The sequence below is a fragment of the Grammomys surdaster genome, unplaced genomic scaffold, assembly GCF_004785775.1.
Source record: "Grammomys surdaster isolate TR1022 unplaced genomic scaffold, NIH_TR_1.0 67, whole genome shotgun sequence".
NCBI lineage: Eukaryota > Metazoa > Chordata > Mammalia > Rodentia > Muridae > Grammomys > Grammomys surdaster.
The window spans coordinates 16,859,214-16,875,656 of NW_021604569.1; the positions used below are offsets into that span (position 1 = coordinate 16,859,214).

The following is a 16,443-nucleotide window of genomic DNA, read 5'->3' on the forward strand; positions in this document are numbered from 1 at the left end:
AATAAGGTTAAAGCAGATGAAAGCACGGTTATTTACTTGCCTCAGAACTGTTGATCCAGTTTTGATTTAAGTTATAGTTTCACTAGATGTTGTTTCCTATTATTATAAGCAATGATCTATGTACCCCTACCTGTAATGTGGTAAATTCTTTCCACAGCATTGTCAGAGATAAAAGGTATATTAAGCCAGGAGGTAGTGGTATACCCTTTTAGTTCCAGTGCTCCGGAGGCACAGACAGGTGAATCTCTGTGGTTGAAGCTAGCCTGGTCTACAGAGTGAGTTCCAGGGCAGCCAGGGCTACACAGAGTAACCCTTTCTCAAAAAAAATCACCAAAACCACCACCACCACCAAAACTATATTAAATATAGCTCACATAAAAAGTATTTAAATAAAAGGTTGTTTAGCTATACTTCCAGATAAACAGTAATTAAATTTAAAATATAGACATTCTTTTGCTTTATTGTAATACTTAAGAAACCAAAAGGTTATCTTAAAAATTTTTCATCTTAGAATCCAGGCAAATTCTACATTGCAAAAATAGTTTTTACATTATTTAGTGCTAAGTGGGGCACATTTGTGCCTAGCTATGCATGTGGATGCTAGGGGAGTACTTTCAGGAACCATGTAGGTCCTGAGAGCTTAAGTTGTTAGGTGTGAGAGCTGGTACCTTGTGCTAAGCCATCTCCCTGGCCCAATTGTATATTGTACTAAGATTCTTTATAACAATGTGAAGGGGCTTATGAGACTATCTCAGGAAAAGTCTGAGGTAAAACCCCTTTCTAGTAGACTATTTGGCTTATTTTGGAGTTCATTTTTTTATATATATATACGTTTCAATTTTTAACACCGAGAAATGAAAATTTGGAAGATTTGTGGCATCATGTTTCAAGTGTTTATTCATGATAAATCATTAAAAATATTAAACATGTCACCATTCATCTTTATGTTCCATGTAGCTCAACCTGTGCTGACAACATCAAGACATATTCAGTACCTGGTAAAGTACATAGTGCCTCACGTGGAACTTGGCCTTGATTTCTGGCATTGGTCATAATCAGCAGAGTTCTCTCTAGTAAGTAAGTTCTTTAACCCTCAGCTCAGTTTCTACATTTGTATAGCAGGGTCTTCAAATCATTTTCATAATCACCTGATTTGATTTCACAATGGTTCCTTCAGAAAAATATGAACATCTAAAAATTTTAAGTGACTTGCTTAGTATTTTCTGGTTTTTCTTAGAAAGCAGGCTTAAGATTTAAAGTTTCATCACAGCATCTTCATACTTAGTTTTGACTTGTTGCCCTCAGTGCTGCCTCCTACCCACCCACCCTTTTCCCTTTTCCTTCCTTCTCACTAGATCCCTTCTGCCTTCCTATTCCTTGTCCCATTGCCCTATTTCCCACCTCCCTAAAGGTGACCACCTCCTCTCATGATACCTATTTTTATGGTCTACAAATATATACGTAAAGACATGCACACACACAATTTCTGACTCATTTACTTTCCTGTTACATGGTCCATTGCTCTATTTCTCAACTCCCTAAAGATCACAACCTCTTTTCATGATCCCTTCTAGTCTGACCTACAAACACATGTAAATGTACGTGCACATACAATTTCTAAATCTAGATTCTGTATGTGAGAGAATGAGGTCTTTGTCTTTCTGAATCTGTCTTATTTTGTATAGCATAAGATTTTCAGTTGCATTGTCTTACTGCAAATGTCAGGATTTTTCCTTTATGGCTACATAGAACTCCATTGTGTATTTATACATCATCTATTGATGGATATTGAAGTTGTTTTGTTTTATGGCTACTGTAAATAGTGTGGCTTTAAACATAGATACACTAGCATTTCTGTGGTGGGTGGACTTAGAATTTTTGGAGTATATACCCAAGAGTACAATATTCAGGGTTTTTTTTTGAGAAGCATTTAGGTTGATTTTTCTAGTGGCCACACTAATTAGCATTTCCACCACCAGGAAATACGTTTCTCTTTCCCTACATCCTTGACAGCATTTGTTGTCATTTGTTTTGTTGATGACAACCATTCTGACTAGGAGATAGAATCTCAAGACAGTTTTAATTTGCATTTCTCTAATGACTAAGTATGTTGAACACTTGTGCAAGTATCTGTTGGCTGTATTTCTTTTGAGAACTGTTTGTTCAGTTCATTAACACAGTTTTTGATTGGAAGATTGAGGGTTTTTTTCAGTTCTTTATATATTCAGAAAGGGTGTGTGTATGTGTGCATGGGTGTGTGAGTTGTGGCCAAAAGAAGGTGTCAGATCCTCTGGAGCTGGAGTCTCAGGTGGTTGTGAGTAGCCCTGTGGTTGCCCTGTCCTCTACAAGAGCAGCAAGTGCTTTTAACTGCTGCGCCATCTCTCCATCTGCCTTCACATTTTTACAGAATCTTGTAACTCTGGTCTGGGTTACCCCAGACCAGTCTCAGTGAAGTGCTTGGTGTACAAGCATGAAAATGCAAGTTTGATCCCCAGAGTCTGTGTAAGAAATCTGGTCAAAAAATACGGTGGCAGGTACTTGTAATCATGCTGGGAAGGACAGGCTGATTCTTAGGGTTTACCATCCAGTCAGCCTATAACCTACTTGATGAGCTTCCATTCAGGGAGAGAACTGTCTCCAAAAACAAAGTGGACAGTGCTTAAGGAATCATCTCTTCCACCCCACAAGAGAATATTTTGATTCTTTTGTATTTAGTAAGACTTGATAAATGGCCCAAAATATGATATAGTGTACAGGAAATTCTATTGGCTGCTGAGAAGAATTTCTTTTTCCTGTTAGATACAGTAGCCTGTAAATATTTGTTGAGTCCTTTTCATTTGTGGTATAGGTAAGTCTAAAGTTTCTTTGTTGATTTGTTTGGATGATTTATCTCATGAGAATTTGAAATTGAAACATTAATTTTAAGTCTTTTTGTACATATTCTTATACATACACCTGTGTATGGAGGCTATGTATCAATTTGAGTGTCTCCTCTCACTCATCACTTAATAAATCCTCTTCTTTAAGCTGTTTATGAAAGCTTTTGGGACAGTCTCATGTATCCCAGATTAGCTCTAAACTTATCATGAGGCTGAAGGTGCTGACCTTGAACCTCTCTTGCTTAATCTACCACCCAAGGGCTAGGATTATAGGCATTCATAGATATACCCAGTGTATGTTTGCTGGGGATCAAACACAAGGATTCAGGCATGTTAATAAGCACTCTACCAAACTGAGTCACATTTCCCAAGCCGTTTCTTTGGTTACTTTTAAGTCCTTTCTATTTAAACCCATGAATATTTTCTCTGTAGGAAAATAATTTTATAAGAAAAACAGTTTAGCATCTATGAAATCATTATTTAGTTGTCCTTAATCTTGAAAACTGTATCAGTGTATCTTTGTGTCATGAGTACTTAAAATATATGATTAACTAGATGTTTCTTTTACAAATAAATAATCTGTCTTTATAAATGAACCTTATAAATCTATTGTACTTTTTGTTAGCAGAGAGTTTTATACTTTTGTTTTCTTCTTGCTACTGATTTGCCTTCAATTTTGTCTTGTGTTATAGAACCTTTGAGATGGAGTCGTCCAGCTCTAAGTCTGTGCAGGTAGACAAGTGGCAGAAGAATTACTGTGTGGTCACATCCAGCATTTGTACACCAAAGCAGAAGGCCGATGCATATCGTGCACTACTACTGCACATTCAGTATGCATATGCCAACTCCGAGATCTCTCAGGTCTGTGCTACCAACCTGTTCAAAAGGTATACAGAAAAATACTCTGCAATTATTGATTCTGACAATGTTGTAACTGGCTTGAATAACTATGCAGAGAGCATTTTTGCTTTGGCAGGATCTCAACAGGCTGACAGTGACAAGTGGCAATCTGGATTGTCAATAAATAATGTTTTCAAAATGAGTAGTATACAGGAGATGATGCAAGCTGGCAAGAAATTTAAAGAGTCTTTGCTGGAACCTGCTGATGCATCAGTAGTCGTGTGTAAAGAGCCCACCATCTCTGAGGTTCCTCAACTTAGTGTTTGCGAAGGTTCTGAAGAGGCTGACTTATTATCCAGTTCAGTTCAAGACACAGATAAGACCCAAGCCATTCCAGGGAGCAGTCTGAGACGTTCCTCATTTCAGAGTGCTCTGCTACCTATGGCAACTAATACCACTAAGACATGTCTCACCTCAACACCTTTAGGTGAGTCAACTACTGCAACATTTCACATGACGCCATTATTTGGAAACACCAAAAAGGAAACTCAGAGCTTTCCTAAAACCAGCACAGGACTAAATGTGTTCTTATCTAATCGGTCTTGTGTTCCTTCCGGCTATGAAAATCCTCGAGAAAGGAAGGCTTTTAATGACTCTGACACCATTGACATGCTTTCCAATCCAACACAGAATAAGGCTCCTTGTAAGACAGAAGACAGTGGCCAAAGGAAAGATAATAGCCTGCCCACCTTTAAAACTGCAAAAGAACAATTGTGGGCAGATCAAAAAAAAAAGGGCCATCAATCCCAGCAGACATCTAAATCTTCTAATGGTGTTATGAAAAAGTCTCTAGGAGCTGGGAGATCGAGAGGGATATTTGGAAAGTTTATTCCTCCTGTATCTAATAAGCAAGATGGAAGTGAACAGAATGGAAAGGTGAAGCACAAGTCTAGTAGGGCAGGGTCTCCAGACCCAGCATCCCTCACTGATGATCATCTGAAGAATGTGGAGCCAAGGATGGTTGAACTTATTATGAATGAAATTATGGACCATGGGCCTCCAGTACATTGGGAAGATATTGCTGGAGTAGAATTTGCTAAAGCCACAATAAAGGAAATCGTTGTGTGGCCCATGATGAGGCCAGATATCTTTACTGGCTTGCGAGGCCCCCCTAAAGGAATTCTGCTCTTTGGCCCTCCAGGGACTGGTAAAACTCTGATTGGCAAGTGCATTGCTAGTCAATCTGGAGCTACATTCTTCAGCATCTCTGCTTCATCATTGACTTCTAAGTGGGTAGGTGAGGGAGAAAAAATGGTCCGTGCATTGTTTGCTGTTGCAAGGTGTCAGCAGCCAGCTGTGATATTTATTGATGAAATTGATTCTTTATTGTCTCAAAGAGGAGATGGTGAACATGAATCTTCAAGAAGGATAAAAACGGAATTTTTAGTTCAGTTAGATGGAGCAACCACATCTTCTGAAGACCGTATTCTTGTGGTAGGAGCCACAAATCGACCCCAAGAGATTGATGAAGCTGCCCGGAGAAGATTGGTGAAAAGGCTTTATATTCCCCTCCCAGAAGCTTCAGCCAGGAAACAGATAGTAGTTAATCTCATGTCTAAGGAGCAGTGTTGTCTCAGTGATGAAGAAACTGAACTGGTAGTGCAGCAGTCTGATGGGTTTTCTGGAGCAGATATGACACAGCTTTGCAGAGAGGCTTCTCTTGGTCCTATTCGCAGTTTGCACACTGCTGACATTGCTACCATAAGTCCAGATCAAGTTCGACCAATAGCTTATATAGATTTTGAAAATGCTTTTAAAACTGTGCGACCTACTGTGTCTCCAAAAGACTTGGAGCTTTATGAAAACTGGAATGAAACATTTGGTTGTGGAAAGTGAATACAGCGATTGAAGGTAGAAGCTGCCATCTAATAGTCTTTTTATCTTCAGCATAGGAAGCTTGGGGTGTGCTACTTGTATTGTTTTGGAGTATATCCTGAATTCTATGTCTCAGATTAGAATGATAGATAACAGCTTGACTACTGATTGTTATATTAGTATGTTGTATTTGCTTTCCAGTAATTATATGATATATAAGCGCATTTCATTTAAATAGAATGACCTTTTGTTTCTAAGTGAATTCAAATTTGAACTTTAGTTTGGTAATAATAAACTTTGTCAGTGTAGTAATATTATGGCTTACATTTGAAACAGCATTGCATTCTTGGCTTAGAGTTAAGATCTTTACCAAAGGCTAGAATGAAAGCAATAGAAAGTAAACTACATTAGCCCGTGCTTATTTGTAACTTGTTTTGTGAGCTTTTTTTTCCTATCAAAGTTAACTAATAAAAACATGTTTAGAAATAGCAAGATGTAATCTTGTATCAGGGATGTAGCCTGCCTCAAAAGATGATAAGGGTGTGTGTGTTGTTTTTTTTTTAAGGGATCTGGAAAGTTTTCTATTATTATTTTATCTGATAATACTGAAAGCCTGTTTCAAACTAAAATTTTTAAATTGTTGTATCATTTTGTTTTGTTAAATGTGTTCATTGTAGAAACTTAAGACAGAAACAAAGAGAATAAAAATTGTTAGTTTATTACCACTTTGATGGAGATGTTTAATTTTGCTATAACATCTTTCAAATTATTTGTTTTAAACAGTCCTGTATACAACATATATGTATATGACTTTACTATGCTTTTGTAGTCTGCTTGTTTTTCTCCTCCAAGTGGTGGTATTCAGCCATGTTGGTGTGAAACATTCTCCCTGCCTCATTTTCCCCACAGCAGTGATATTTCAGGCCTGTGCCACCATGCACAGTTAGCCAGTTCCTTTTCTTTCAAGTTTATTATCATTTTGTGTGCTATCATAAATGTCTATAGAAATCTTCCTTTACACACTGTTTTGTTTGGTATAGATTTGCTATAATTATTTAACACAGGAGTTAATACTTTTCTTTTGTGAGTATGACAACATGAAATGGAATTTGAAATCTTTTTTGTAACCTTTTTAAAAAAGATTTATTTGGGAGCTGGAGAGATAGCTCAGCAGTTAAGAGCATTGACTACTCTTCCAGAGGTTCTGAGTTCATTTCCCAGCAACCACACGGTGGCTCACAACCATCTGTAAAGGGATCTGATGCCCTCTTCTGGTGGTCTGAAGACAGCTACAGTGTACTCATATAAAATAAATAAATAAATAAATAAATAAATAAATAAATAAATTATTTTATTATATGAGTGTTCAATCTACATGTACGCCTGCATGCCAGAGGGCATCAGATCATATTTTAGATGGTTATGAGCCACAATGTGGTTGCTGGGAATTGAAGTTAGGACCTCTGGAAGACCACATAGTACTCCTAACTGCTGAGCCATCTTTTCAGCCCTGGAATTTGAAACACTTTTAATGAGTGAATATAGAAAGTTTGTACTTCATGGTGGCTCACAGCCACCTATAAGTTCCTGGGGATCCAGTGCCCATGGCCCTTCTTGACTGCAGTAGGCATCAGGTACAATGGTACACATTCAGACAAAAAAAAAAAAAATCAATAAATTTTATTTACACATTAAATTTTTAAAGTTTGTTTGGTATAGTGTATATTGTTATTTCTCATCTACCTTTTATTTATCCATTGTTGCTTTAAAACCTTTTGCAAATTTCCCCCTTTGAAATATATGATTGTCACATTAGAACTTAAGCTACTGTTTTCGTTTTTGTTTTCTAAGTCAGGGTTTCTCTGTGTAGACCTAGCTGTCCTGGAACTCAATCTGTAGATCAGGCAAATCTCAAATTCAGAGATCTGTCTGCTAAGTGCTGGGATTAAAGGTGTGGGCCAATACCATCTTGAAGCATTTTTAACCTTTGTTTTTACTTTATGCATATGAGAGTTTTGCCTGTATGTATGTCTGCATACCATTTGCATGTAATGATCACAGAACAAGGTGTCATATCCCTTGGGGCTAGAGTTCCAGTTATGAGCTGTCATGTAGGTGCTGGGAATCAAACCAAGGTCTTCTACAAGAGCCTGTTAATCACTGAGCCATTTCTTCTGCTCTAACATCTTAAAATATCTCCCAATATCCAGTACTTTATCCTTGTTAGGACTTGAATATAAAGTGTGCCTCACAGGCTCATATGTTCAATTATAGTGGTGCTATTTTGGAAGGTTCCAGAAACTTGAAGAGATAAAATTTATTTATAATAAGTAGGCCATTGGGGCTCTATCCTTGATGGCTTGTCCCAGGCTCTTGGTTTCTTTCTGCTTCCTTTGTGTGAAGTGAAGACTCCCCTGCCACAGGCTCTGCTGCCAAATCATCTTGAGCAGAACCTTCTGAAACAGCACCCAAAAGAATCTTCTGTGAAGCTTTTATCAGAATTGGTTACAGTGAAAGATAGCAGAGTCCTTATAGCCCTTTACGATTTCTGTATAGAGATACTGGAACCTTGGATCCTTAGGTATTAATATGAAGGAATTAAATACAGTTTCTCTTATCTGGAGCCTATTCTCTTTAGAGACCACTTCAACACTCTTAGATCTGAAAAGTTACCATGGTGTTGTAGACAGTTACTAACTGCCCATTGGTGTTTTGATATTTTGTGGTTTGTTTGCTTGTTTGTTTGTTTTTCAAGACAGGGTTTCTCTGTGTAGTCCTGGCTATCCAGGAACTCACTCTATAGACCAGGGTGGCCTTGAACTTAGAGATCTGCCTGTGTCTGCCTCCAGAGTACTGGGATTTTAAGGGCATGGGTCATCATTCCCCAGCTGATTTCATTTAATTCTGTAACTTAGTCTTAATTTTATTGTTTTTTATTTCCATTGACAACACCTGTCAATAATAATGACCCTGTCAATTTTGATTTTTTTACTGTTAGTCACCAACCAGAGGCCATTTCCCTCTGTGGAGCTTAGTTTAGTTTGTGTCTGGGAGAAATATTGTTCAAATATGTCAGAAATATACACCGGAGATGAAAACAGCATCTTCAACAACTGGTGTGAGGAAAACTGTAATACCCACATACAGAGGATGCTTTTCTCATTCTGCATAAAACTCTAAATGGATCAAGAACAACGTAAGACCTGAGACCCCCAAAACTGCTTTTTTTTTTTTTAAAAAAGGCATATACTTTAATTTATAAGCACAGGTAAAGACTTTCTGAGTGAGATTTCCAGTAGCAAAGGAAATGAGGTTTAACAATCAATACATGGGATTTAATGAAACAAAAGCTTCTGTACAGTAGAGAGGAATTGTGGATCAGCAGTCCACAGAATGGAAAGATGAGTGTAAATTTGTTGCAATAATAGAAAAGGGAAGAAATATTGGTCTTTCCAAAATAGTATGTCTTAGGTGTTTCTGTATTGGATTGTTGGAGTTCCCAGACTATACTCGTAGTCTGCCTGTGAAAAGGCCAGATGAGATTGGTCTCATAGGGCCTAGTCTTTAACTGTTGCTCAGGCAGCAGAGCAGGCTGTGGCAGTCTTCAATGAAAAATTGCAGAGACTGGTCCTGGAGAGTTCATAGTCTACTAAGACCCACTATGAAGTGGAGCTCCCCACATCAGAGTGATTTACAGTAGTCTGGTTTTTGTGAGACTGTGACCTAAAAAGTGAGTTCATACTGCCACCTTATTCCTTATTTGGCAAAGCAGTGAGTTTCAGGATACTTAAGAGTTTGGTTCTGTTTTTACTTTGAAACTTGTTTACTAATTCATTTTTTAAATCCAAAACTCCATACAGTTTATGAAGAGAAGTCTTTTCTCCACATCCCTCTCACTAGCACATACAGGCAATCACTTGGGCTCACAGAGTTAACATACCTCACCTTATTGTTAACATAGGTTCACTGCTGAGCAAATGAAAGACACTGTAAACAGTGTTAACCCATGTCGTTTTAAGGTGTAAATTGATTTGTGTCCCCCCCCCCCTTTAAGAAAACCTTTCAGTGGTTTCCCATTGAAATGAAAATAAAGTTCCAATTGTTCGTAGCCTCACATATTTTATTCTTTCCTACTTTGCTGCATCCCTTTGGCCAGATACGATGTCACATTGCCTTTAATCCTAGCATTACCCTGGAAGCAAAGGTAAGCAGATCAACTTAGATGCTACCCTCATCTACATAGTGAGTTCCAGGCTGGCCAGAGCTAAATAGAGTGTCTCAAAAAAGATGTTTCCAATGTAGGAAGAACAGTGGACAGAATTCTGAAAATGTACCAAAATCCTCCTAATTCTAACACTGATCTAAGTACTGCTGGAAAGGGCTTTGCAGATACAGTTTAGTGAATAGAAAAATTATCCTGAATTATTTATATAAACCCAGTCTAGTTGCATGAATCCTTAAAGCAGATGTTCCCTGGTTGGTGGGGAAAGAGGTAGTCAGATTCTAAGCTCACAGTGTAAAGCCAGGGTTTGAGGGAGGCCTTAGAGCTGACCACAGGTTCCACACTGAAACCCAAAACAAACCAAAAGAACACTTCAGGCCTATAATGCGATGCATAAGGCAATTCTTTCAGTTACCTCCAGTGACTGTAAACTAGTCAGCAGAGAAAGCAACAGAGCTACCAGTCTTGTGCTTTACAGAACTGAGATAGCATTGTGTTGTGTACTATACTAGGCTTGTGGTAATTGCTTAGAGCAGTGTAGTGTGAATGAAAATGTCCCCCATAAGGTAAGAGGTTTGAACTCTTGGTCCCTGATTGGTGCTGTTTGGGGAGGCTTAGGAGGTACTGCCCTGTTGAACGAATTATGTCACCGAAGGTGAGCTTTGAGAGTTTAAAAATTCTATATTGTATCCATTTCTCTCTGGCTTTCAATTTATAGACATGAGCTCTCAGCTTACTGCGCTAATCTTTCTTGCTTCCACTCTGCCATTATGAATTCTTATCACTTTGGAACCATAAGCCAAAATAAACTCTTTAGTTTAGTTGGCTTGGTCATTCAACAAAAATGTAATACTTGTAAGAATGACAACTAACACCGAACTCTGAGCACAGAATCAAGGGAGGGTCAAAAGTGTTTATAATTGTGTGTGTGCACGTATCTGTTATGAATGATTGCTGGGAGTCCTGCCAAAAATGATCATCCTTCCCCTGAACTATGTTAGCAGATCTTGGAAACTGCCTTTGTAGTTAGCACTTCACCACCCTTTTCATTTCGTGAGGTCAGGGCCATTGAGGAGACATTTAACATACATGGTGAGAAATACATATGTAATTTAAAATTTTCTAGGAGCCACATGAACAAGTAAGAAGAAAGAGATAAAATTAATATGCCAGTGATTTCAGCAGATAGTGAATATTAAAAACAACTTACACAAGATGATCTTTTTCTTTTTTTTAAATAATTTTTTTATTGGATATTTTATTTACATTTCAGATGTTATCCCCTTTCTCCATTTCCCCACCTACCCAGAAACCCCCTATCCCATCCCCCCTCCTCCTGCCTGAGGATGTACCCCCACCCACCCACCCACTCCTACCTCCCTGCCCTTGAATTCCCCCACACTGGAGCATCCAGCCTTCACGGGACCAAGGACTTCCTCTCCCACCTATTCCCGACAAGGCCATCCTCCCCTACATATACATCTGGAGCCATGGGTCCCTCCCTATGTGCTCCCAGGCTGGTGGTTTGGGTTGGTATTGTTGCTCTCCCCGTGGGGCCACAAACCCTTTCAGCTCCTTCTGTCCTCTCTAACTCCTCTATTGGGAACCCCATGATGCGTTCAATAGCTGTGAGAATCTGCCTCTGTATATGTCAAGCTCTGGCAGACCTCTAAGGAGACAGCTATATCAGGCTCCTGTCAGCATGCATTTCCTGGCATCCACTTCAGTGTCTGCCTTTAGTGACTGCATATGGGATGGATACCCAGGTGGAAGAGTCTCCAGATGGCCCCTCCTTCAGTTTTTGTCCCACACTTTGTCTCCATATTTGCTCCCATGAGTATTTTGTTACTCCTAAGAAGGACCGAAGCACCCACACTTTGGTCTTCCTTGATCATGAGATTCATGTGGTCCTTGAGATGTATCTTGAGTATTGCGAGCTTTTGGGCTAATACCCAATTATCAGTGAGTACATACCATATGTGTTCTTTTGTGATTGGGTTACCTCACTCAGGATGATATTTTCTAGTTCATCCATTTGCCTAAGAATTTCATGAATTCGTTATTTTTAATAGCTGAGTAATAATCCATTGTGTAAATATACCACATTTTTTTGTATCCATTCCTCTGTTGAAGGACATCTGGGTTCTTTCCAGCTTCTGGCTATTATAAATAAAGCGGCTATGAACATAGTGGAGCATATGTTCTTGTTATATGTTGGAGCATCTTCTGGGTATATGCCCAGGAGTGGTAGAGCTGGGTCCTCAGGTAATGCTATGCCTAATTTTCTGAGGAACCACCAGACTGATTTCCAGAGTGGTTGTACCAGCTTGCAGTTTCACCAATGGAGGAGTGTTCCTCTTTCTCCATATCCTCCCCAGCATGTGCTATTACCTGAGTTTTTGATCCTAGACATTCTGACTGGTGTGAGGTGGAATCTCAGGGTTATTTTGATTTGCATTTCCCTGTTGACTAAGGATGTTGAACATTTCTTTAGGTGCTCCTTGGCCATTCATGTTTCCTCAGTTGAGAATTCTTTTAGTTCTGTACCTCATTTTTAATATGGTTATTTGGTTGTCTGGAGTTCTTTGTATATATTGGATATTAGCCCTCTATCGGATATAGGATTGGTAAAGATCTTTTCCCAATTATGTTGTTTGCCGTTTTGTCCTATTGATAGTGTCCTTTGCCTTACAGAAGCTTTGCCTTTTCTTTCTTTCTTTCTTTTTCTTTTTTTTTTTTTTTTTTGGTTTTTCGAGACAGGGTTTCTCTGTATAGCCCAGGCTGTCATGGAACTCACTCTGTAGACCAGGCTGGTCTCGAACTCAGAAATCCGCCTGCCTCTGCCTCCCAAGTGCTGGGATTAAAGGCGTGCACCACCACCGCCCAGCCTCTCTTTTTTTTTTTTTTTTGTTTTTGGTTGTGCTTTGCCATTTTATAAGATCTCATTTGTCAATTCTTGATCTTAGAGCAAGGAACTTTCAGGAACTTTTCCCCTGTGCCCAAGTATTCGAGGGTCTTCCTCACCTTCTCTTCTGTTAGTTTCAGTGTATCTGGTTTTATGTGAAGGTCCTTTATCCACTTGGACTTTTCCTTTCTACAAGGAGGTAAGAATGGATCAATTTGCAGTCTTCTACATGCTGACCTCCAGTTGAACCAGCACCATTTGTTGAAAATGCTGTCCTTTTTCCACTGGACAGTTTTAGCTCCTTTGTCAAAGATCAAGTGACCATAGGTATGTGGGTTCATTTCTGGGTCTTCAATTCTATTCCATTGATCTTCCTGCCTGTCTCCGTATCAATACCATGTAGTTTTTATCACTATTGCTCTATAGTACAGCTTGAGGTCAGGGATGGTGATTCCTCCAGAAGTTCTCTTATTGTTGAGACTAGTTCTCGCTATCCTGGGATTTTTGTTATTCCAAATGAATTTGAGAATTTCCTTTTCTAACTCTGTGAAGAATTGAATTGGAATTTTGATGAGGATTGCATTGAATTTGTAGATTGCTTTAGGCAAGATGGCCATTTTTACTATATTAATCCTGCCAATCCATGAGCATGGGAGATTTTTCCGTCTTCTGAGATCTTCAATTTCTTTCTTCAGAGGCTTGAAGTTCTTGTCATGCAAGATGATCTTTTTCTAATACTAGGGTTTAAAAGCACAATGTATGTTTCCAGAGCATCCTCATCATAAGTCACTCTGTTTCAGACATTCCTTCATCTACATATTGGCCAGGGTGGCCAAAAACTTAACAGCAGGAGCTGGAGTGGTGACTCACTACTCTGGTCAAGGGCACTGGCTGGTAGTTGAGAGTGTTCAGGTTTGATCCCTAGCACCCACATGACTGCTAATAACTATCTGCAATTTCAACCCCGCGGGAACCCTGGCCTCTTGACAGTATTACGCAGGCAAGTGGTACACAGACACACATGAAGGCAAAATACCCATGCTCATTAAAAGCAAAACAAAAACCCACAAAAAACCCAAAACCAGTATTTATAAATGAAACAAGGTGATTTCCTTTTGGTTCACTTACTGTGAGGTAAACTTTTTGAGGAAGAGGTCGAGGGACATAGGTCGACAAAGAAAGTGAGATGGTCACTGCTTATTCCCAGAGGACATTGCAAAGAAAAATGGTGAGTAGGCATGGACTGGTAGTGTGAATCAAAACAGGACCAGTAGAGGAAAGGGGAGCTGCACCAGGTGGATCTCTGAGTTTGAGGCCAGGGCAGTTAACAGAAAAACCCTGTCTGAAACAAAAGCAAAAACCAACCAAACCCAAAACCAAACAACCCCTCCACCCTGAAACCATCCAAACCAGAGTCAGTTTACTGAACTTATAGTCTGAAGACCCCTCCCTCCTAGAAGAGAAAAAGCTTTGGCTTTATCCAGTATTCAGTCTCCTGTTTTTACAAGACATTCATTCATTCAGTTGTTTGTCCATCCCAGAAAGTGAGTTTGGGGATTGCTAGGGGATCTCCATCACCCTACCCCATTATATTCAACCAGGAAATCATTTTTATACCTTTGAAGTACAAGTTTGGATACTACTCTCTAGAACTGAGCATCATGGGAGCAGGCTGGCTTCTACAGAGCTGCCTCATGAAATACCATCTTGGTATTTCTACGGAGTTGGACACTGACATTTAAAACTCAGGTACCATCATCAAGCACTGTGCTGCAGCCTGGGTGCATTTTTATCCCAGACTAATATGAGGCAGCAGGAGTGGTGCAGGCCTTGAATCCCAGCACTAGGGAGTCAGTATTTGGGTCTACACATACCTTGTAGTTATTGTTCACAATGGTAATGCATTCCATTTAATTTAAAAAGAAAACAATACAAGGTTATTTTTAAGCCGTTGGACATGAATAGTTAATTTTTAAAATTAGAAGCATTGGATCCTGATACCTAAGGGAAAAGTGGGGGTTGGAAGTGAGAATCCCTTTCAGAAATTCTTCTTAGAAAACATTTCACATTACATATAGAAAACAGAGCTGAAAAAATGATGACCAAACTCAATATGAATCTTTAAAAAAAAAAAACAGGTTAAAAGTCTCCATGTTTTGCACATATATAATATTGTATTTCAAAGTAAACCTCAGAATCAGAATCCATAGCAAAAAGTCATTCATCCAATTCCAAATTGAGCAAAGCAATCAAACCTGCTTTAAAAAGTAGCTGTGAGGCTAATATGGATTTCATCTGCATTTTAAGAAATTGAATGTTCAGAAACCCATTTTACAAAGGAATCTTTCAGCAAGCAACATATATGCATAACATTACATCTGTGACTACAGAAGTGGATAAATTCTATTTCATCCAAGTTTGGGTACAGATTTCTGTGAGCTCTCACGCCTATAAGAAATGTCTTGACTGTATGCATGCTTCTGACCCAGAGCAACAATACAACACCCAATGCATGATAAGTATCTGTGTACATAATTTCACAGAATATCAAAAATTGCTGTAAAACGAGGGCATTATTACAATTTAAAGGAAATGATGCAGATAAATCTATTTTAATGGATAAGCTTAGTAGATGCAAAATAAGTATGTCAGTGCTTCATTATTTATTCCTCTCAACTTGCAAAAATTAGACGGGAAAAATGCACACTATCTACCCTAACATTGTATACAAAGAAGTGAAAAATGTTTTCCCAGCCAAGCTTGTACCTTGGAAAAACTTAGTCCTATGTGTGACTGATTTCAAAGGCTCCGTTGTGTTTCTTCAGTTGCACCATGTAATCTCGTCTGCCCCATTGTTAGGCATTGCCTAGGCAATCCAGTGCTCACCACTGGACGAAGTTCACAATTCCCTTTTGAATGAATCCTCTCCTTTCATTAGTAGACTCAGTAATTTCATGTAAAACCGGTTAGACTCAGCAGACCCATCTGATATTGCTGCCCAGTCAGAAGCGCACACACGCTATGGCACGTTCATGCTGATGAGAGGACTACTTGGAGGACTCAGCTTTATGTTTTGACCATGTGGGCCCTAGGGGTGGATCAAACTTAGTGCAAATGCCTTTAGCTACAGAGCCATTTTTCTGTACATATACATATACATATACATGTACATATACATATACATCATATACATGTACATATACATCATATACATGTACATATACATGTATATGGATGGATGAGATGTTTATTCCCCCACCCAATTTTCTTTTGTAGTTTCTTCCCTGGGATTGTATTCAAGACAGGTTTCCTATGATGACTAAGAGAGTAATATATTAAGGACTGGGGAGGGGGTATGCCAGAGGGGAATATGGAAGGGAGTAGGGAACAGGCAACTCTTCCTAAACTGGAGGGAGGAGAAGAGTAAGGTGTAATGGAAGGAATATGGAAGGGCTTCACAGTTGTGTGCTGTTAACCTCTGAATAATCTCCCAGGACTTGGTGGTCCCTTAGTTTTCTTGTGCACTAACAAAATACATATACAAAAATCCATAGGGAAACTAATTTTCTCACCCTTCTGTAGGTGAAGTTCAAGACTAAAGTGTTATACCTAGTGAAAGCTTTCTAGCTGCTTGCTAACATGGTAGAGGCATAGCAGGGCTAGACAGCACCTTGAGAGTAAATAACAGCCTCCAGGAGAACCTCAGGAAACCTCAGGTGACA

The 16,443-nt window shown here is 39.0% G+C and overlaps 1 protein-coding gene across 1 annotated transcript; it reads left to right on the forward strand.

Annotated features, from left to right (window-relative positions):
- The first annotated feature begins 984 nt into the window (after positions 1–984).
- Fignl1 (fidgetin like 1) lies at positions 985–5,681 on the forward strand. Its single transcript, XM_028778551.1, has 2 exons — positions 985–1,073; positions 3,572–5,681. The coding sequence occupies exon 2, from the start codon at positions 3,582–3,584 to the stop codon at positions 5,613–5,615; it is 2,034 nt and encodes a 677-aa protein (XP_028634384.1). The 5' UTR covers positions 985–1,073; positions 3,572–3,581; the 3' UTR covers positions 5,616–5,681.
- The last annotated feature ends 10,762 nt before the right edge of the window (positions 5,682–16,443 follow it).

Excerpts from the sequence above, each read along its gene's own strand:
- Fignl1 (XM_028778551.1), top strand. The coding sequence starts at position 3,582 with ATGGAGTCGTCCAGCTCTAAGTCTGTGCAGGTAGACAAGTGGCAGAAG.